The sequence below is a fragment of the Hyperolius riggenbachi genome, chromosome 7 (genome assembly GCF_040937935.1).
Source record: "Hyperolius riggenbachi isolate aHypRig1 chromosome 7, aHypRig1.pri, whole genome shotgun sequence".
Lineage (NCBI taxonomy): Eukaryota > Metazoa > Chordata > Amphibia > Anura > Hyperoliidae > Hyperolius > Hyperolius riggenbachi.
This window is the reverse complement of record NC_090652.1, coordinates 268,464,078-268,482,772: the sequence shown is the minus strand read 5'-3', so window position 1 is coordinate 268,482,772 and position 18,695 is coordinate 268,464,078. Positions and strand designations below refer to the sequence as shown.

General features: G+C 46.5%; 1 protein-coding gene across 1 annotated transcript in view; it reads left to right on the top strand.

Moving 5' to 3' along the window:
• The first annotated feature begins 11,076 nt into the window (after window positions 1-11,076).
• The window catches only part of DPP4 (dipeptidyl peptidase 4), a 128,878-nt gene continuing 121,259 nt past the window's right edge, over window positions 11,077-18,695 (top strand). Inside the window, exon 1 of the mRNA XM_068247061.1 lies at window positions 11,077-11,374. Within this exon, the coding sequence (XP_068103162.1) occupies window positions 11,369-11,374 (6 nt within the window). The 5' untranslated portion in view covers window positions 11,077-11,368. The remainder of the gene's footprint in view (window positions 11,375-18,695) is intronic.

Here is an 18,695-nt window from a genome sequence, read left to right as displayed (position 1 = left end):
GCAGGCTGCTTGACTGCCTTCTCCGCCACCACCAACAGGGTCCAAGACTCAAGGTGGATTCCTGAATTTTTAAGGCGGCTGCTAGCAGCGGCCGCTATACAAATTTTTCTGGTGCGTGTACATGCCTGCCTAATTTTTCTGGCTGCACTGCAGCTGCAACAACAAAAAAAAGGCATATACATGTGCCAATTCCCCTTCGTGATCATTACCTTGCCGAAGTGAAGGGGCTTGCGTATCACAATGAAGCAATGACCGCCGGCTATATGAGTGTCTCGGGAGGTGGCACACCAAAGATAAGGTCGTTGCTTCATTGAGGACAGACCAAATTTGATCAGCTGGACAGTCACTGTTGTTCTATCATTGAGCTACCACAGCCCGGCGACCATACGGGCTTGAAAACCGCCACGGCCTGCACTCTCGCCATGGTGCGCACCAGTCCAGCACGGTCGTCACTACGCAAACACACAGCGAGTTTGGTGTGTCAGTGTTGAGCAGTACTCTACACTCCATGATTGATGTATACACATGCAAGATGTTTTAAAGCACTCTAGGCCTGCAATTTAGCATTCAATGTGATTTCTGCCCTTAAAACGCTGCTTTGCGTCAAATCCAGATTTTTTTTTTTTCCCCGGGACTTTTGACGTGTATCCCACTCCGCCATGCCCTCCTCCAGGTGTTAGATTCCTTGAAACATGTTTTCCATCACTTTTGTGGCCAGCATAATTTTTTCCTAGTTTTCAAAGTTCGCCTCCCCATTGAAGTCTATTGCAGTTCGTGAAAGTTTGCGCGAAGCGGACTTTCGCGGAAGTTTGCGAACCTGGTTCACGAACCGAAAATCGGAGGCTCGGGGCATCTCTACTAATGTATTCCCTGCCTCAGTGAGCTATATTTGCCCTGTAGTTTCTAATAGTTTAGATTGGCCTAAAGGTGGGTACTAGTGTTGGGCGAACAGTGTTCGCCACTGTTCGGGTTTTGCAGAACATCACCCTGTTCGGGTGATGTTCGAGTTCGGCCGAACACCTGACGGTGCTCGGCCAAACCGTTCGGCCATATGGCCGAACTAAGAGCGCATGGCCGAACGTTCCCCGAACGTTCGGCTAGCGCTGTGATTGGCCGAACGGGTCACGTGGTTCGGACCCGAACGCGCTCTGATTGGCCGAACTGTCACGTGGTTCGGGTAAATAAATACCCGAACCACGTCATATCTCCGCCATTTGTCTGTGGGTTTAGCTTTGGGTAGGCAGGCAGGGTAGTTCGCGCTCCAGCCACGCTAGCCAGGGTCCCCCCCAGTCATTGTGTGTCACTGCTGGGAACAGTAGTACACCGCTCGTTCAGCCACACTATATAGCATTCTGTGTACTGTTCTGTGTCTGCTGGGAACAGTGGTACACCGCTCGTTCAGCCACACTATATAGCATTCTGTGTACTGTTCTGTGTCTGCTGGGAACAGTAGTACACCGCTCGTTCAGCCACACTATATAGCATTCTGTGTACTGTTCTGTGTCTGCTGGGAACAGTAGTACACCGCTCGTTCAGCCACACTATATAGCATTCTGTGTACTGTTCTGTGTCTGCTGGGAACAGTAGTACACCGCTCGTTCAGCCACACTATATAGCATTCTGTGTACTGTTCTGTGTCTGCTGGGAATAGTGGTACACCGCTCGTTCAGCCACACTATATAGCATTCTGTGTACTGTTCTGTGTCTGCTGGGAATAGTGGTACACCGCTCGTTCGCCACTGTATAGCATTGTGCTCTGTGTCGCTGCTGGGAATAGTGGTACACCGCTCACCCGTCACTGTATAGCATTGTGCTCTGTGTCGCTGCTGGGAATAGTGGTACACCGCTCACCCGTCACTGTATAGCATTGTGCTCTGTGTCGCTGCTGGGAATAGTGGTACTGTATAGCATTTCTGTACTGCCACTGTACTGCTGCCAGTCAGCGTGTACTGTAAGGATAAGTGAAATGAGGAAGAAATCCGGTGAAAGAGGGAGGGGCAAGGGAAGAGGTGTTTCCCCTGACGGTTCACGTACAGGCCACAGGGGAGCACCCAAGAAAACCCACTCAATACCGCCCATGTTGTCCAGGACAACAACCCTCACAAATCCAAAAGAACAGGACCAGATAATTACTTGGATGACCTCTCAAGCGTCCAGCAGTGGGTTAAGCAGCACCAGCACATCACGCACGAGGTCCGAGTCCTCAGCCAGTTACAAGGAGCCAGTGGGCACAAAGCTGACACAACCGGCAGCGACACCACGCACACAACTGCCAGATAACCAGTCCGATGAATGACCTCAGGACACAATGGGGTATTCGCAGGAGCTATTCCCAGCCCAACAAACTTCCACCTTTCAAAGGTCAATGGAGGAACAGCCAGAAATGTTGTGCCTGGATTCACAACCGTTAACTGTGGGAAATGCACCGCGCACTGAAATACAAGGCGAGTCCGAAGAGGACTCGGAAACCCAAATCCCAGAGCAATTTGGGCAGGAGGGGTTGCAATTGCAGGAGGTCGGCCGACAAGATCTGGAAGACGACGTTGGAGTGTGCTGCGCAGAGGTTGTTGTGGGGAGCTCTACTCCACGGTGGTGGCCCACAATGACATATGACGAGTTTGAGGAGATGGAAGAGGAGGGTATGGACAATGTGGACAGAGACCCAGATTTTGTTTGTGAACGAGAACATCGCCGTCGTAGCAGCAGCACAGATGAGTCTGTTGAAGAACACACTGCTGCACGAGTTCGCCTTGTGCCACAAGGTAGGCGGCGCGCAATTTCAGGCACCACAAGCGTGGAAGTTCAAGTGAGAGGCAAAAGAGGAGCAAACAGAAATCGCCAGCAAGGAGGCAGGTGCTCCAAAGTCTGGGCTTTCTTTGAAGACTGCACTGAGGATGTTACCATGGCGATTTGCAAGGTGTGCAAGACCCGCCTGAGCAGGGGGAAAAATATTAACAACCTCTCCACCACCAGCATGAGCCGTCACATGCTATCCAAACATCCCACTCTTTGGGCAAACGCGTCAGGACAGGGTACCAGAAACAACACTGCCTCCCTTGGGTTCACCAGACTCACCACCAGACCCGCCTCAGCAGCAGCAGTAGCCCAGCCATTGCGTGGTTCACAACATTCACAAACATCAGACGACGCTGACACTGTCACTTTCCGGAGTAGTGCTCTTGAGGTCTCCCAGTGTTCATCAAACACAACAACCAACAGCCCTTCCGTGTGCAGCGCTACGGTTCAGTTGTCTGTGTCGGAGATGTTTGAGCGCAAGAGGAAATTGCCAGCAAATGACCCCCGGGCCGTGGCAGTAACAGCCAGCATAGCCAAGCTTCTGGCCTGCGAAATGCTGCCATATCGATTGGTGGAGACAAACAGCTTCAAGGGCATGATGTCAGTGGCCATCCCACGTTACGTGGTTCCCAGCCGCTACCACTTTGCGCGCTCTGCAGTGCCTGAGTTGCATGAGCACGTGGTCAGCAAAATAACCCGAAGCTTGAAGAATGCTGTTGCCTGCAAGGTTCACCTCACCACTGACACCTGGACGAGTGCGTTCGGCCAGGGTCGATACATCTCCCTTACCGCGCACTGGGTGAACCTTGTGGAGCCTGGCAGCGATTCCTCACCTGCTACGGCACGGGTGTTGCCCACGCCACAAACAGCTGCACCGCCGTCCCTCCCACTGGATAACAGCAGCACCTACCTCTCTGACTCCTTCTCCTCCAACGCATCTCAAAGCTGTACCTCATCCGGAAACGCTAACCCAGCAGCAGTAGGATCGTGGAAGCAGTGCAGCACAGCTGTTGGCATGCGTCAGCAAGCGTTGCTGAAGCTAATCTGCCTTGGGGATAAGCAGCACACAGGGGAGGAAATTTGGAGGGGAATAAAGGAACAGACGGATTTGTGGCTGGCACCGCTGGACCTGAAACCGGGCATGGTTGTGTGTGATAATGGGAGTAATCTCATTCGCGCTTTAAGGTTGGCTAAGCTGACACACATCCCTTGCCTGGCGCACGTGATGAACCTAGTAGTTCAGCGGTTCCTGAGGACATACCCAGGCGTGCCCGATCTGCTGTTGAAGGTGCGTCGAGTGTCCAAACATTGTAGAAATTCCAGTACTGCTTCGGGGGCACTCGCCAAGATGCAGGAGCGCTTCAATCTCCCCCACCATCGCTTGCTGTGTGATGTCCCTACGCGCTGGAATTCTACGCTGCACATGCTAGCCCGCTTTTGCGAGCAGAAGAGTGCAGTGGTCCAGTACATGACGGCGCAGTACCGAGGCGCATCCGGCCAGCTGCCAAGCTTCTGTGGATCCGATTGGGCCAACATGTTGGACCTCTGCCAAGTCCTCCAAAATTTTGAGCAATCCACGTTGCTTGTGAGCAGTGACAACTCTTCAGTCAGCATTACCATACCACTGCTGTGTTTACTGAAGAGGTCGATGTTAAAAATCAAGGAAACAGCTGTCATGATGCAACTGGGGGAATCTGAAGGAGAAAACGATCAGCGTGATGGTACCAACATCAGGCCATCCGCCTCAGGGAACGCTGGCCCCAGCAGCTATGACGAAGAAGAGGAGGAGGAACAGCTGGAGTTGGAGCAGGAATTTCATGCCACCACTGACGAGGGCCAGAGCGGTGCACGTTGGACTTCCACAATTCAACGCGAATGGTCAGCAGAAGCAGACCAGGAGGAAGGTGACGACTATGATGCATCACAACAACTATCACAACGCTCACAAGAGGATGATGAGGATTCTGGTAGGACTCTGGCACACATGGCTCAATTCATGCTAGACTGCATTGAACGTGACCCACGCATTGTGCGCATTCTGGACAACACCAATTACTGGGTTTATACCCTTCTGGATCCACGGTACAAACACAATGTTCCAAAACTGCTTGAAGAAAGAGTCAGACAGGTCAAAATGGAAGAATACCAGCAGGCCCTTGTGGAGACTTTAGAGAGGAGATTGACATCCTCCCCCTCCTCTAGCCAGTTGTACGCAGACAGACTGACTTCCGCAAACCCAGGACGACCAGGAGGGCAGCAAACAACGCAAGCCGCAGCTAGTACCCAAAAGGGAATGGTATCGGCAGTGTCCTTGGAGTGGGAAAATTTTCTGACACCCATGCAGCCGCAGCCCACTGAACAGCAAGCGTGCAGATCCACCTCCAACACCGATCGCCTGGAGAAGATGGTCAAGGACTACATGTCAGATGGCGTAGCTGTGTCGAACCATCCATCTGCACCCTTCAACTATTGGGTATCGAAGCTAGACACCTGGCACGAACTGGCAATGTACGCAATAGAGGTGCTGGCTTGCCCGGCAGCCAGCGTTATGTCGGAACGCTGTTTCAGTGCTGCCGGAGGCATCGTCACAGATCGGCGTATCCGCCTCTCTACAGAAAATGCAGACCGTCTGACTCAAATTAAAATGAATCAATCCTGGATTGGAAATGACTACGCAACACTCCAGGACCCCAACCAAGTAACATGACCAATGAACATCTGGGATGGTGTTGCGTTTCCGGGCCCTGTTTATTGAACCTCTCATCTGTATTACATTTATGACTGCATGGCGGCAAAAAGCATTGCTGCTATATCCGCACGCTTTTTGTCCACATGCAAGGCCTGGGTTGTTGTGTCTCACAAAGCGTGGCCTTCTCCTCCTGCGCCTGCTCCTGTTCCATCACGTCTGCTGCTGCTGGGTTAGCGTTGCCGCGTGGTCCCTGTTTATTGAACCACTTATCTTTATTACATTTATGACTGCATGGCGGTACAAAGCATGCTATCCGCACGCTTCTTGCCCTCATGCAAGGCCTGGGTTGTTGTGTCTCACAAAGCGTGGCCTTCTCCTCCTGCGCCTGCTCCTGTTCCATCACGTCTGCTGCTGCTGGGTTAGCGTTGCCGCGTGGTCCCTGTTTATTGAACCACTTATCTTTATTACATTTATGACTGCATGGCGGTACAAAGCATGCTATCCGCACGCTTCTTGCCCTCATGCAAGGCCTGGGTTGTTGTGTCTCACAAAGCGTGGCCTTCTCCTCCTGCGCCTCCTCCTGTTCCATCACGTCTGCTGCTGCTGGGTTAGCGTTGCCGCGTGGTCCCTGTTTATTGAACCACTTATCTTTATTACATTTATGACTGCATGGCGGTACAAAGCATGCTATCCGCACGCTTCTTGCCCTCATGCAAGGCCTGGGTTGTTGTGTCTCACAAAGCGTGGCCTTCTCCTCCTGCGCCTCCTCCTGTTCCATCACGTCTGCTGCTGCTGGGTTAGCGTTGCCGCGTGGTCCCTGTTTATTGAACCACTTATCTTTATTACATTTATGACTGCATGGCGGTACAAAGCATGCTATCCGCACGCTTCTTGCCCTCATGCAAGGCCTGGGTTGTTGTGTCTCACAAAGCGTGGCCTTCTCCTCCTGCGCCTGCTCCTGTTCCATCACGTCTGCTGCTGCTGGGTTAGCGTTGCCGCGTGGTCCCTGTTTATTGAACCACTTATCTTTATTACATTTATGACTGCATGGCGGTACAAAGCATGCTATCCGCACGCTTCTTGCCCTCATGCAAGGCCTGGGTTGTTGTGTCTCACAAAGCGTGGCCTTCTCCTCCTGCGCCTCCTCCTGTTCCATCACGTCTGCTGCTGCTGGGTTAGCGTTGCCGCGTGGTCCCTGTTTATTGAACCACTTATCTTTATTACATTTATGACTGCATGGCGGTACAAAGCATGCTATCCGCACGCTTCTTGCCCTCATGCAAGGCCTGGGTTGTTGTGTCTCACAAAGCGTGGCCTTCTCCTCCTGCGCCTGCTCCTGTTCCATCACGTCTGCTGCTGCTGGGTTAGCGTTGCCGCGTGGTCCCTGTTTATTGAACCACTTATCTTTATTACATTTATGACTGCATGGCGGTACAAAGCCTGCTATCCGCACGCTTCTTGCCCTCATGCAAGGCCGGGGTTGTTGTGTCTCACAAAGCGTGGCCTTCTTCTCCTCCTGCGCCACCCTCCTCCTGTTCCATCACGTGTGCTGCTGCTGGGTTAGCGTTACCGGTCCCTTTTCCTGGAACCTCTTATATGTATTACATTTATGACTGCATGCCGACAAAAAACATGTTACCTGTGCAAAGAAAACAGACATTTCCCGCATTTAAAAGACAGTTTTCCCTTTGAAACTTTAAAATCGATTTTCTCAAAAACTATAAGCTCTTTTTGCTAATTTTTTTTCCTCTTGTACCCACTCCCAAGGTGCACATACCCTGTAAATTTGGGGTATGTAGCATGCAAGGAGGCTTTACAAACCACAAAAGTTCGGGTCCCCATTGACTTCCATTATGTTCGGAGTTCGGGTCGAACACCCGAACATCGCGGCCATGTTCGGCCTGTTCGGCCCGAACCCGAACATCTAGATGTTCGCCCAACACTAGTGGGTACGCACATCAGATAAAAGTCTTTGGAAAATGAAAGATCACAGACCAATTTTTACCCCCTTCCATGTAGTATATGAGCACAGTCTACACAGTCTTTTCTATTGAGCTGAACTTCCTATCAGAAAAAAATCTTTGCAAGATGCTGAAAACAAGGATGCTGTACACATTCAACAGATCAGTATCTGCAAAAGATCTATTCCTGCAAAAGATAAGTTCCTGCAAAATGCATTCATAGTCTGTCTGCAGATCTCATACACACTTTAACAGACATCCATCTGCAGATCAGACAATTATCTGCAGATCTGAAGATGTCCGTTAAACAAGGTGTGTATGAGATCTGCAGATATCATAGACTATAAATGCATTTTGCAGGAACTGATCCATTTGGATGCTGTATAAAGCAGTGGTGGTGTTAACTTCTGTGTGTCACTATTTGACACCCAGAGTGTGGTTTAATGTTTTGTCATTGGATGCTGGCAGTGCATCTGATGCTGGCAGTAATTTGACAGGTACTGCCAACCACTCAGAGCATGCTAATCACCAACACCACCAGTTGCTTGCAATCCCACAGCAGTTTTAAAAAGGGCAGTTGACTGGTGGTGAACTCATTGTTTTCAACTGTTTGTGTGAATTGGCTGGGGGAAGCAACATGAATTGTGTTTGGTAACTGGCATCTCTGGTTCATTTAACTTAAAGAGAAACTCCGACCAAGAATTGAACTTTATCCCAATCAGTAGCTGATACCCCCTTTTACATGACAAATCTATTGCATTTCACAAACAGACCATCAGGGGGCGCTGTATGACTGATTTTGTGATGAAACTCCTCCCACAAGAAGCTCTGGTACCGCGGTACTCTGGGCAAACTGCCACAATGTAACAATGTTCACAGACAGGAAATGGCTGTTTACAGCTGTCTGTAACAGCCAAAACAGCTAGGAGCAGCTACATAACCTGCCCACAGTAAAAAATGTCACCATGTGATAAATGTCAGAATGTAAATCTGGGAGAGGAAAGATTTTACAATGAGCAAACACTGACTAAATCATTTATACATAATTATTGTAAAAATGAAGCACTTTTTTATTACATTATTTTCACTGGAGTTCCTCTTTAAATGAAAATGCTTTGCAAGTGGATGAAATGTCAGTAGATGCAAAGAGGTCTTCATGCACAAAATATTCAGGCTGGGAGCGCACTTAGCAGAAACGCTAGCATTGCGGAAAACTCGGCATATTTGCCTGCAATGGTAGTCAGTGGGTATTTCCGCTTCCTGTTGTCTTCCAAGTGATTTTCAAAAAAAGCAATCGAAAAACGCATACAAAATGCATATGTTTTGTATATTTCTCTTGTTAACACACATTGAAAACCATAATAAAAGCACAAATTGCAAATCTAGCAGTCAGACAGCTACTCAATCCTTCCTGTGCATGTAATCGCTTTCTGATGAGGGCTAGAGGTGCATCAGTGACTTTTAAAAAGTGTTTAGGGCCACCTTCCCAGTGACCGTTGCATTGTGTTCCTTGTGACAGCAGGAGCGCAACGCAATGGGAAAGTGGAAATGAATGCATGTTACCCGCGCATTGCGTAGCAAACGGTCAATGAAAGGTATGCTTCACTGTAACAGTTAATGTGCACATTTTGCAGCAACCTGTAACCATGCTGCATTCCGTTGCACTGTGAATAACGCATAGGCGGTGCATTGCGGTGAGCTGCGTTGCATAACGGCCACTATGCCACACCACTGTGAACGTGGCCTTCATCTTTTCCCTGTGCAGTACAGTTGTTTGATGGGAGGAGGCACTTCTAGGAACTTGCTCAACAGAAGAGATCAGCTGCTGGCACTAGATATAGCATACTGCAGTACACATAGTAGCCTAACCACCCATACTCACGACAGAAGTAAATACCATGACTAGCAACTGTAGAATATTGGTCACTAAATAAAAGTTCCAGGATTTATTAATCCCATAGGAAAACAGTGTACACAAAATTGGACAAACATTACCATACAGAGTTACAAAAGAAATGACACAGAGAGCCCAATATAGTGTATTATGTACTGACAATGAAGAAATACAAAATATACTCACAAACCAGGGTTACCTCCTAGGCAACCACTGTATAGGCAGGTGAGCAGGGTCAGACTGGGCCACAGTAGTACAGTTTTTTTTTTTTCCCTCGGTGGGCCCGCCTCCAGGTCTGACAGAGCTCCAATTGCTGCCTGCAGCACAAAAATTCTCTTCTCAGTGCTGTAATCACTTATGCTGAGAGCAGTGGCGTAGCTAAGGAGCTGTGAGCCTGGATGCAAATTTTACAATGGGGCCCCCCAAGCACTCTATGCATAACAATTTATACGACGCACCAAAACCTGCCAATGGCAACTACAGTGTCAGAGGTACAAGAAGGGGATGGGGGACAGCTTGTTAATGATTACCACTGTTCAAAGTATCTATAGAAGTGATTATTATGAGCACAGGACCAATAGAAAGGTAATACTGTAGTTTAGGGAGGGCCCTTGGGCCGCCGATGCGGTTGCAACCTCTGCAGCTGCAACCTCTGCGGTCGCAACCTCTGCAAAGTAGGACATTCCTTTATATTGGAGGGGACTCTGCAAAGTTTTGCTGGGCAGCAGTGTCTCTGAATTACAATGCTGCTAAGATCATGTACATTTGGCCCTGTCCATAATACATCATGACCACGCCCACCTTCCGGTTCATGGTCATGCCCTTTTTTCACTGCAATCATGGGATGTGTGGGCCCCAGGCTGAAATTTCTTTGGTGGGCCCCCAGTGTCCCAGTCCGACCCTGCAGGTGAGGAGATTAGACCTGTCCCCACTCAGGATTAAGAAGCTGCTCTCTGTAGAAGGAAAAGGGGGGGGGGGGGTATACCCCTCCACCAGGGGTGGATACAAGTATTTGCGAAATATATTGCCTCTGGTGCCGAGTGCATCCCTGACCAAATACTGTTGTATGCTCCTTTTTTATTGCCTGGAGAAGCAGGACTATACCTGTGAAACGCGTTGCAAGCACTTTGTGGAGTATATAGATAAACATTTTTACCTGTTGAAATTGACAGTTTTGTGTCTGCTTTTAGGAGGTAAGTCCACCACCGCCTTCCAAGCATTTTTAACCATTTTAGCCTATTTTATCCTTTTAGCGCCTCTGTTTATATCGCAGTTACCATACAGAGTGACTCTGCATTTGGTCGGATGTCCGCGAAACGGCTTTAAGGCCGCAGACTGGTGTCCCCACTGTATGGTAACGTTTGTCCAATTTTCCGTACCTACTGCCCGACATTCTGCAGTTGCACTTTTCAGAAATGTTGGGGGTTTTGAAGCATCTGACCTCTTGGCTTGGAGATTTAAGTCTTTACCCTGCTCAGTTACTGTAGATCATGTTACTAGCATGACAGCATAGTGCAGTGTATGCTGCTATCTTCATACTATGTTCTGCTTCTCATCATCCAAAACCATTTACTTTTTTACTTTTTGTCCCCAAACTTTCATAAAAAATTAGATAACGCTTTGGTTTCCAGGCTGATAGCCAACCTGATTACAAAGTGATTGCAGGCTCCCCCCTCATTCACAGAGCAAAACAGCTGGCAGAAAGTTCTTCTGTCTCTTTCCTGTACAGTTAGGAGGTGATGTACTGCAGTCTGTTCTTATTAAGTGACTCTGCAGTTCAGTGCCTCAGTTATAAGGGTCATGCTGTAAAAGTGCTTGGAATTGCCTTGAAGTATCTAGGACTATGTCCAACCTAATTGCTCCTGGATCAGCTTCTTACTAATGTTTAACTTTTTGGACTGGAGGTATTAACAGGGTGACTTGGATGATCACAGGATATCTGATACTTGCACTTTTTTTCTTTTCTCTTCTGCTGCTCTCGCTCACTCTGGAACAGGAGAGTACATTCCTCTACGGACCCCAAGAACAATGCAGGTAAGTCCCCTCACCTGACATCCTGCAGCTTCTATCCTTAATCTGGAAGGTTAGTTAATTCTTACTATTATTGCTACTTGTGCTACACAGAACTCTGTTGTCCCACTAGTTTCTGAGCCTTGTGGTGTTGTGGTTGGGACTTGGGAAGTCCCGTGTAAAGCAGTACTAACGTTAAACCACAAAAGCAGCCCAGCATCGAGCCAAGTCTTATAGCAAGATTTAAAGGGAAATATTAAGGGTTTTTTTTGTGGCTAAAACACAATTCACTCAATTCTATACACTGTGAGGATAAAGGCAAATGCTACTTTGAGTTAATAACTTTTTGTTATTGTATTTTCAAAATGCATCCATTCTACAGAATGAATTATTTTGCTGCCAGTCAGTGGGTTAGTTAGTTTTGAAAATCACAATGTCTCCTGCTTTGTGCAGCACTCGCAGCAAGGTGGGCGTTTATGTGCACCTGGTACTTTAGAGTGTTGTTCCCATGGTTTCTAAAAAAAAGTGCAGTTTGAAGCTTGCTGACAGTTTTGAAGAAAAGGGCTTAAAGTGGACCCAAATTAAAAATACAAGATATCAGAAATAAAATCTATTTTCTAAATTATAATAATAGCAGCCTTTTTTCAGCTGCATGATGGCAAATATAAAATATTTTACATTTATTGGAGGAACCCCTCCCTTCCTTTCAAATTGCTGGCATTTTTCTGGCAAACTGTTGGAGTAGATGGTGTCCGGCAATGGAGGAGTTGCTAATGGCTGCCCCCGGTATAACCCTAGCTATGAAAAGAGAAGGGTGAAAAGCATGCACTGAAATGCTCCTAGGCTTGAAGGAGTGTTTATTTATCTTTGTATGTGTCAGAGTGGTGCAATTAAATATTTTTAATTAAAAAAATGTTTGGTTTGGGTCTGCTTTAAAGGACAACTGACGTGAGAGGGATATGGAGGCTGCCATATTTATTTCATTTAAGCAATAACAGTTGCCATGCTGTCCTGCTGATCCTCTGCCTCTAATACCTTTAGCCATAGACCCCGAACAAGCATATGTAGATCAGGTGCTTCTGACATTATTGTCTGATCTGACAAGACTAGCTTCATGCTTGTTTCTGGTGTTATTCAAACACTACTGCAACCAAATAGATCAGCATGGCTGCCAGGCAACTGTGATTGCTTAAAAGGAAACAAATAAGGCAGCCTTCATATTCCTCTCACTTCAGTTGCCCTTTAAATGGCGCCAGCATGTTGTCTTTTAAATGTCATAGTTACATGCCAGCTCATTCCTCCCAAAAATCACCAAATTCTATAATGGGGCCTTGTGAATTTTTATTTTAGGTTTTACACTGGTAGTGATCAGTGCTTTGCCTACTTTAAAGAAAACCTGTACTGAAAATTAAAAGTCAAAATAAACATACACAAGTCATACTTACCGCCTGTGTAGTCTATTCCTCAATCTCTTTCTCCTCTCCTGTGTCCTGTTTGTCCGCTGTGATCAAGGGAATTCTCCGTCCTCCATTTTGAAAATGGCCATTACCTCATAACAGCTTCCTGGACAGCACACAGTTAAACTGTAATATCGCCCACTTGAGCCATAGAGAAACATGGACACATCAGTTCTCCTCTCAGCTGTAACTGACAGCAACTGATAAATAACTGACAGCAACTGATATATTTCAGTTCTGACAAAATGTTGTCCGAACTGGAAAGGATCATTGTCAGAAGAAAATGGTGAGCTTCTGAGAGGAACTGATGGCAAGGTAACTATGTAATGTTCATTTGAAGTTACCTCATGTGTTTATTTTAAATAATTTTACTCAGTACAGGTTCTCTTTAAAGCTCCCCCCTCCCCCAAATAATGTACTTTACAAAGTAATTCTCCATGGAGCCTGGTATGCCCAGGGTGGAACAAAAAACCCTTATCCTCCCTGTGCACAGCAGTGTTAACCAAGGTAATGATCCCTAGCTCCCCAACTTTAGTGGCCAGGAAGTCCCTAGCTTTAGTGGCCAGTAAGCCACGCACACCCAGTAGAGTGTGTAATGTGGTATCTTTTACCAATGCACACTGCACAAAATGCACTAACTCAATGGCATTAAAAAGAAAAACACTGAAAATGTCCTATAATACAAAATTTCTTACTTTTTTGGGGAGGGATGTGACAATACTGCAAATTCCCATTGGTCCAGAACCAGGGAGGATCTTTGGCTAGGAGGGATTTTCATTGGTTCAGATCAATGGACTAGAGGGAAGACCTGCTGAGGAAATTCAAAGATAATTATGCTGGGGGTTTCCATCCAGTTCAAGTGCCATGGTGAGATCTACCATAATACACTTCCACATACAGTTACCTCCACGTCCTCCTGGTGACTGAATCCCTTTTCCTAAATATTGAACAAGTGTGGTTTGAGGGAAGGGAAGATTTCTGCTACAGTCTTGCAGTGTACCCCAAACTGCTGAATCATGTGGTTATTAATGCTAAAGAGTAGTGTTGGTGATCGAATTCTGCAGAACCAATTCGAAACACCCGAATACTCCGGACTGCCAATGTTCAGCTCCGAGCAAGTGGACTGTGTTTGGAGTTCACTGGCTTGAGTCCCATGAAGCGCAGCATGGCATTGATACAAACTCCTTCCCTTTTGAAAGGAGGAAGTATCCTAGTCATGTGAAGTGCAACGTGACTCGCAAATCGGTAAACTTTTCCTGACCCAGTACACTTGTTCAATGCTGAACAGTGGCAGTCGGGAGTATTCGGGTGTTTCAAAAACGAACACTACTCAGGAGGTGGAACTCCTTACTTGTGACCTCAGCCTTCTTGGACAATACCATACTGTCTTGGATGAGGACTTAATATAGCTGGGGAGAAAAAGCAGCAAGAGGCACGTTTGCGGCTTGCTAAAAACCTCAAACCGCCGGTGTGCACCAGCCCATAGAGGTACATTAGCCATGTGGATTTTCAGGCGGATGCGGCCAAAGAGAGGATGGGAAAACAGTCAGGCATCTCTCACACTGGCATGTTCTGTTACTTTGTCTTGCTGCAGGGTAACGCTACGCCAATGAGTCTATGGGGCATTTCATACCTGGCGCAATGCGTTCTGCCAGAAGTGCTCGCTGTGTCACAAAAGCAACAGTGTGTTGTCGGGTAACATGCGCAGTGACAGGAAGTCCTGTAAGTCTATGGTCGTGCAGCTTTTTTTTTTTGGGGGGGGGGGGGGGGTCATTTGCGTAAGCGTATTTTTTTTTTTCAATATACTACTTTGCATTTCAAACTTTGGCCACAGGAAGTGAGCGCTAGAGAGCATCACTTCCTGCTTGGCTTGCAGCCAAAAGGATTACCGCGCACTGCCCCCAAAGGCTATTTTTAGCATTGCGATTGGATCATCGCAGCGCAGCTATGCAGTCAAGATCATGAGTGCTCCGAGAGGAACATTGCAAAGGAGGTGAATGGGGAACTTCGAAGGCATGGAAGAAGTTGTGGTATGCTGAGTCATTTTATATTCCATCAGATTAATTTGACAAAAACAGCAGTTGAGTGAGACTTTGGAACAAACCATTTCCATGCAGTTATTACACACAGTAGAAACAGAGCTGTTTATTGTCAGTGTTTATCAGATTATACTCACAATTCTGAGAAATCCCTCAGCACAGGCAGCTCTGCATTGTGATACTTTATGAGGCTGATTAGATCACCTGTGCTCGGTGAAGATAAAACTTAGGGACTATTTCTAAATGGATAATTTCCATGGTTTTGCAGGCTTTAGTTTGTTGCTGCAGCCCAACTGTTCCGCTACAAAACAGTCAAACTGTATTGAAATGCTTTGCAGAAGTGGTTTTTAAGTGCTTTTATGCACATTACTATGCTGATTCATTTAGTTTGCTTGAAGTCTAATGGTAGGCAAAAAAAAATAAAAAATCACTACTCCTGCAGTCAGTTGTTTTACTTTGTAGTAAACAGAACGAGAAGAAAAAAAATCCCACTCTAATTTTTTATTTGCATTGATGCCACCTGCAATTCAAGAAGCATGCAGCATGAGAGCTTCTTATCACCTCACGGCTCAAGACTGGATTTACCTTTTCACCTGAGTGGGAAGAGCCTACTGGATGGTGTACTAGTTAAGGGTTCTGCCTCTGGCACAGGAGACCTGGGTTCCAATCTTGGCTCTTCCTGTTCAGTAAGCCAGTACTTGTTCAGTAGGAGACCTTGGGCAAGACTCCCTAACACTGCTACTGCAGGAGCTTTGAAGATTCTTTTGCTGGGGCTCTAGAGTGCGTCCCATTTGCTCTGGCGCTTTGTCAGTTGGGAGAAAAGCGCAATATAAATGTTTGTTTTGTCTATTTACCTGATCATTACTTATAGCTGTCAGGCTGTGGAGCTGTCTTTGAGCACCATGGCATTGCTAACCGCTGCACCCGTTGCACTTGCTTAATTTGACAGGCACCTGACACACTCCAGGCATCCGCTCCTCACTGCTACAGCGCTGGGCATACTGGCACTCGCCTAAAGTCTGCTGTTACAGGCCAACATTCCCTGGCACTGTTGCTCCCCGCTGCATCTTGCCGACCCACAGGGTCTGCTGCTGCTTCTTTTGTTACTGACAACTCAAGCCCCAGCAAAAGAATCTTCAAAGCTCCTGCCGTGGCTCCCCACTGATCCACCAAATGGATGAATGAGAATTCTCTGCTGAATCTGAAGTGAAAATAAACTTCTTATATAATGAATTGTATGTGTAGTACAGCTAAGAAATAAAACATTAGCAGCAGAGATATGATTCTAATATTGTTTCCAGTACAGGAAGAGTTAAGAAACTCCAGTTGTCATCTATGCAAAAGAGCCCCTTTCAAAGTCACAGAGAGCTCTGTCTTCTGAAGCTTATTATCGCAAGTGTCTGCCGCTGTATTTTGTTTTTTTTCTGCAGAGGAAAGTTCAAAAGTTTACTAGCCTGCTCTGTGAAATCATTTAGAATGCTGAGTGTAATGTGTAAACTGCAAATATTAGAGAATAGTGCAATGTTATAAAAAAAACAAATCAACAAACACACTATATAACTGAAAATAAAATATGAGAATATTTTCTTTACTACTAATGTTCTACCTGTACTACACAACCAATTCATTATATCATTGTTTTTTTTTTCGCTTCAGTGTCACTTAAAGTAGCCACATTTCAAATCTTTTATTAACCCCTTCTCACCCATACAGGCTGGTATAGCCAGGATGGCTTGGGGCTCCGCCATAGTAAGCTACAGTCCATCAGCCTCTGCCTTACCTACAAAACACTGTCTTACAAGTCACGATCCAGCAGCAAAGCCCCAGATCATCAGGCTGTCTCCTCCATGTTTGACAAATGATGTCACACACTGAGGAATCATCCTTTCAAATACTCAATGGCAGTAATGAGCGAAAATGCTGAATATACTTTTCACATTTATTTTCCTGAAATGAATGTAAAATGAAACGTTCATGGCTTTTTTGCATTCTTCACAAATTTCCGCATAGGAATGAAAAATGTGTTTCCTTAAAGGCAACCGTAATTTTCACATCAAAAATGCCATTTTTGATTTTGAGAGTATATTCAGGAAAATACATTGGATTTTCACATTATGGTTGCATTAAAACCATAATGGGATTTTTGATGTGAAAATTACGGTTGCGAGAATTTGCAAGCAACACTGCTTGATGGCATGTAAAAATCCGGCATGATTATTACCTGAAAGTGAACCCGAGGGGACAGTTATATGGTGGCTGCCATATGTATTTCCCTTTAAGCAATAACAGTTGCCTGGCTGTCTTGCTGATCCTCTTCCTTTCAGCCATAGACCCTGAACAAGCATATGCAGAGCAAGTGTTTCTGACAACGTTGTCAGAACCAGGGCCAGATTTACAATAAGGCACTGTAGGCATGTGCCTACAGGCGCCTGATGAAGGAAAGGCAGCTCGTTCCCCTCCCTGAGTGTTTCCCTCTTTCCCTATGCAGAGTTCTGATGAGTGTAAATGAGGTTACTCACCCAGCTGTCAGCATTCCACTGATGAGATCTCCCTACAGTCAGGGGCACCTCCAGCTACTTAATGCTGAGGTTTCTCTAGCTACCTAATATTTTGGGGTACCTCTAGATCTTGAGGGTACTTCTGGCTACCTAATACTAAGGGGCACCTGTAGCTACCTATGGCGGGCAAGGCAAGTAAGGGAGAAGTGACAGCGGGCCAGCCAGCACATTTGTGGTGCAGTTTGGTGGGTGTATGTAGGTTCATGGAGGGGCAACGTCTAAGGTGCCAGGACAACTGTGCCTATAAACTCCTGTGAGGTAAATCCGGGCCTGGTCAGAACTGACCAGATTAGCTGCATGCTTGTTTCTGGTGTTGTTCAGACACTGCTGCAGGACTGCCAGGCAACTAGTATTGTTTAACAAGGAAACCAATATGGCAGCCTCCATAACGCTCACACCTCGGGTTCACTTGAAGGTGTTGAGTTTGACTCCTCAATCCATAACCTCTTCATCCCATCTTCAGTAGTCCATTGGCAGTGTTTCATGGGCCAAGCAAACCTCTTTCTTATTTTGACATCTCTGCAATTACTTTCTTGCTATATTTCGACCTGTCAGACTTGCCTTTAGAAGTCTTCTCTTAGTTAAAGCTGAGACTTGCTAGCTACTACAACAACTTTTTAGCTGTGCTTGAGGCTTTGAGCCTCCTATCATGCAAGCTGGTGACTCTCAGAAACGTGTCTTCTGATGATGATGTGGCTTTGGGTCTGCCAGACTTCTTCCAGTCAGGTTCTAAGTGCTTTGTGATGGGGAAGGAATATGTACTCACTGCCACCTTGACTTAGGGCTTGTTCACACTATGGGCTTGATTCACTAAAGAGTGATAACTGCTATCACAGCAGTTATCACGTGATCTGCCATGCGCTGTGGTTTGCGCGCGTAAAGGATTACGCTGTGTGATAAACGAAGGTTTGCGCGCGGTCACGCACATGAGATGCGCATGTGATTGCGCGTGGCAGATCGTGTGATAGCCATGATAGCAGTTATCACGCTTTAGTGAATCAAGCCCTATGAGCATTGATTTTTTTTTTTGTTTGTTTCTGTTTAAAGTGCTGGCGATTTTATAAATCTCTCTAAAAGCACTTGTGCAATGATTTCCTATGAGTGTTCACATGTGAGCATTTGGATTTTATTAAAATCGCATACGTGCTACATGTACCATTTTCTGAGTGTTTTGGCTCAGTGGAAGGTATAGGGGAATCGCAAAGCTCTTGAAAAAGCTCTTTGAATAGCGATTTCCAGAGCACTTTTTAAGAATAAATACTGTATGTATGTATGTATGTATGTATGTTTT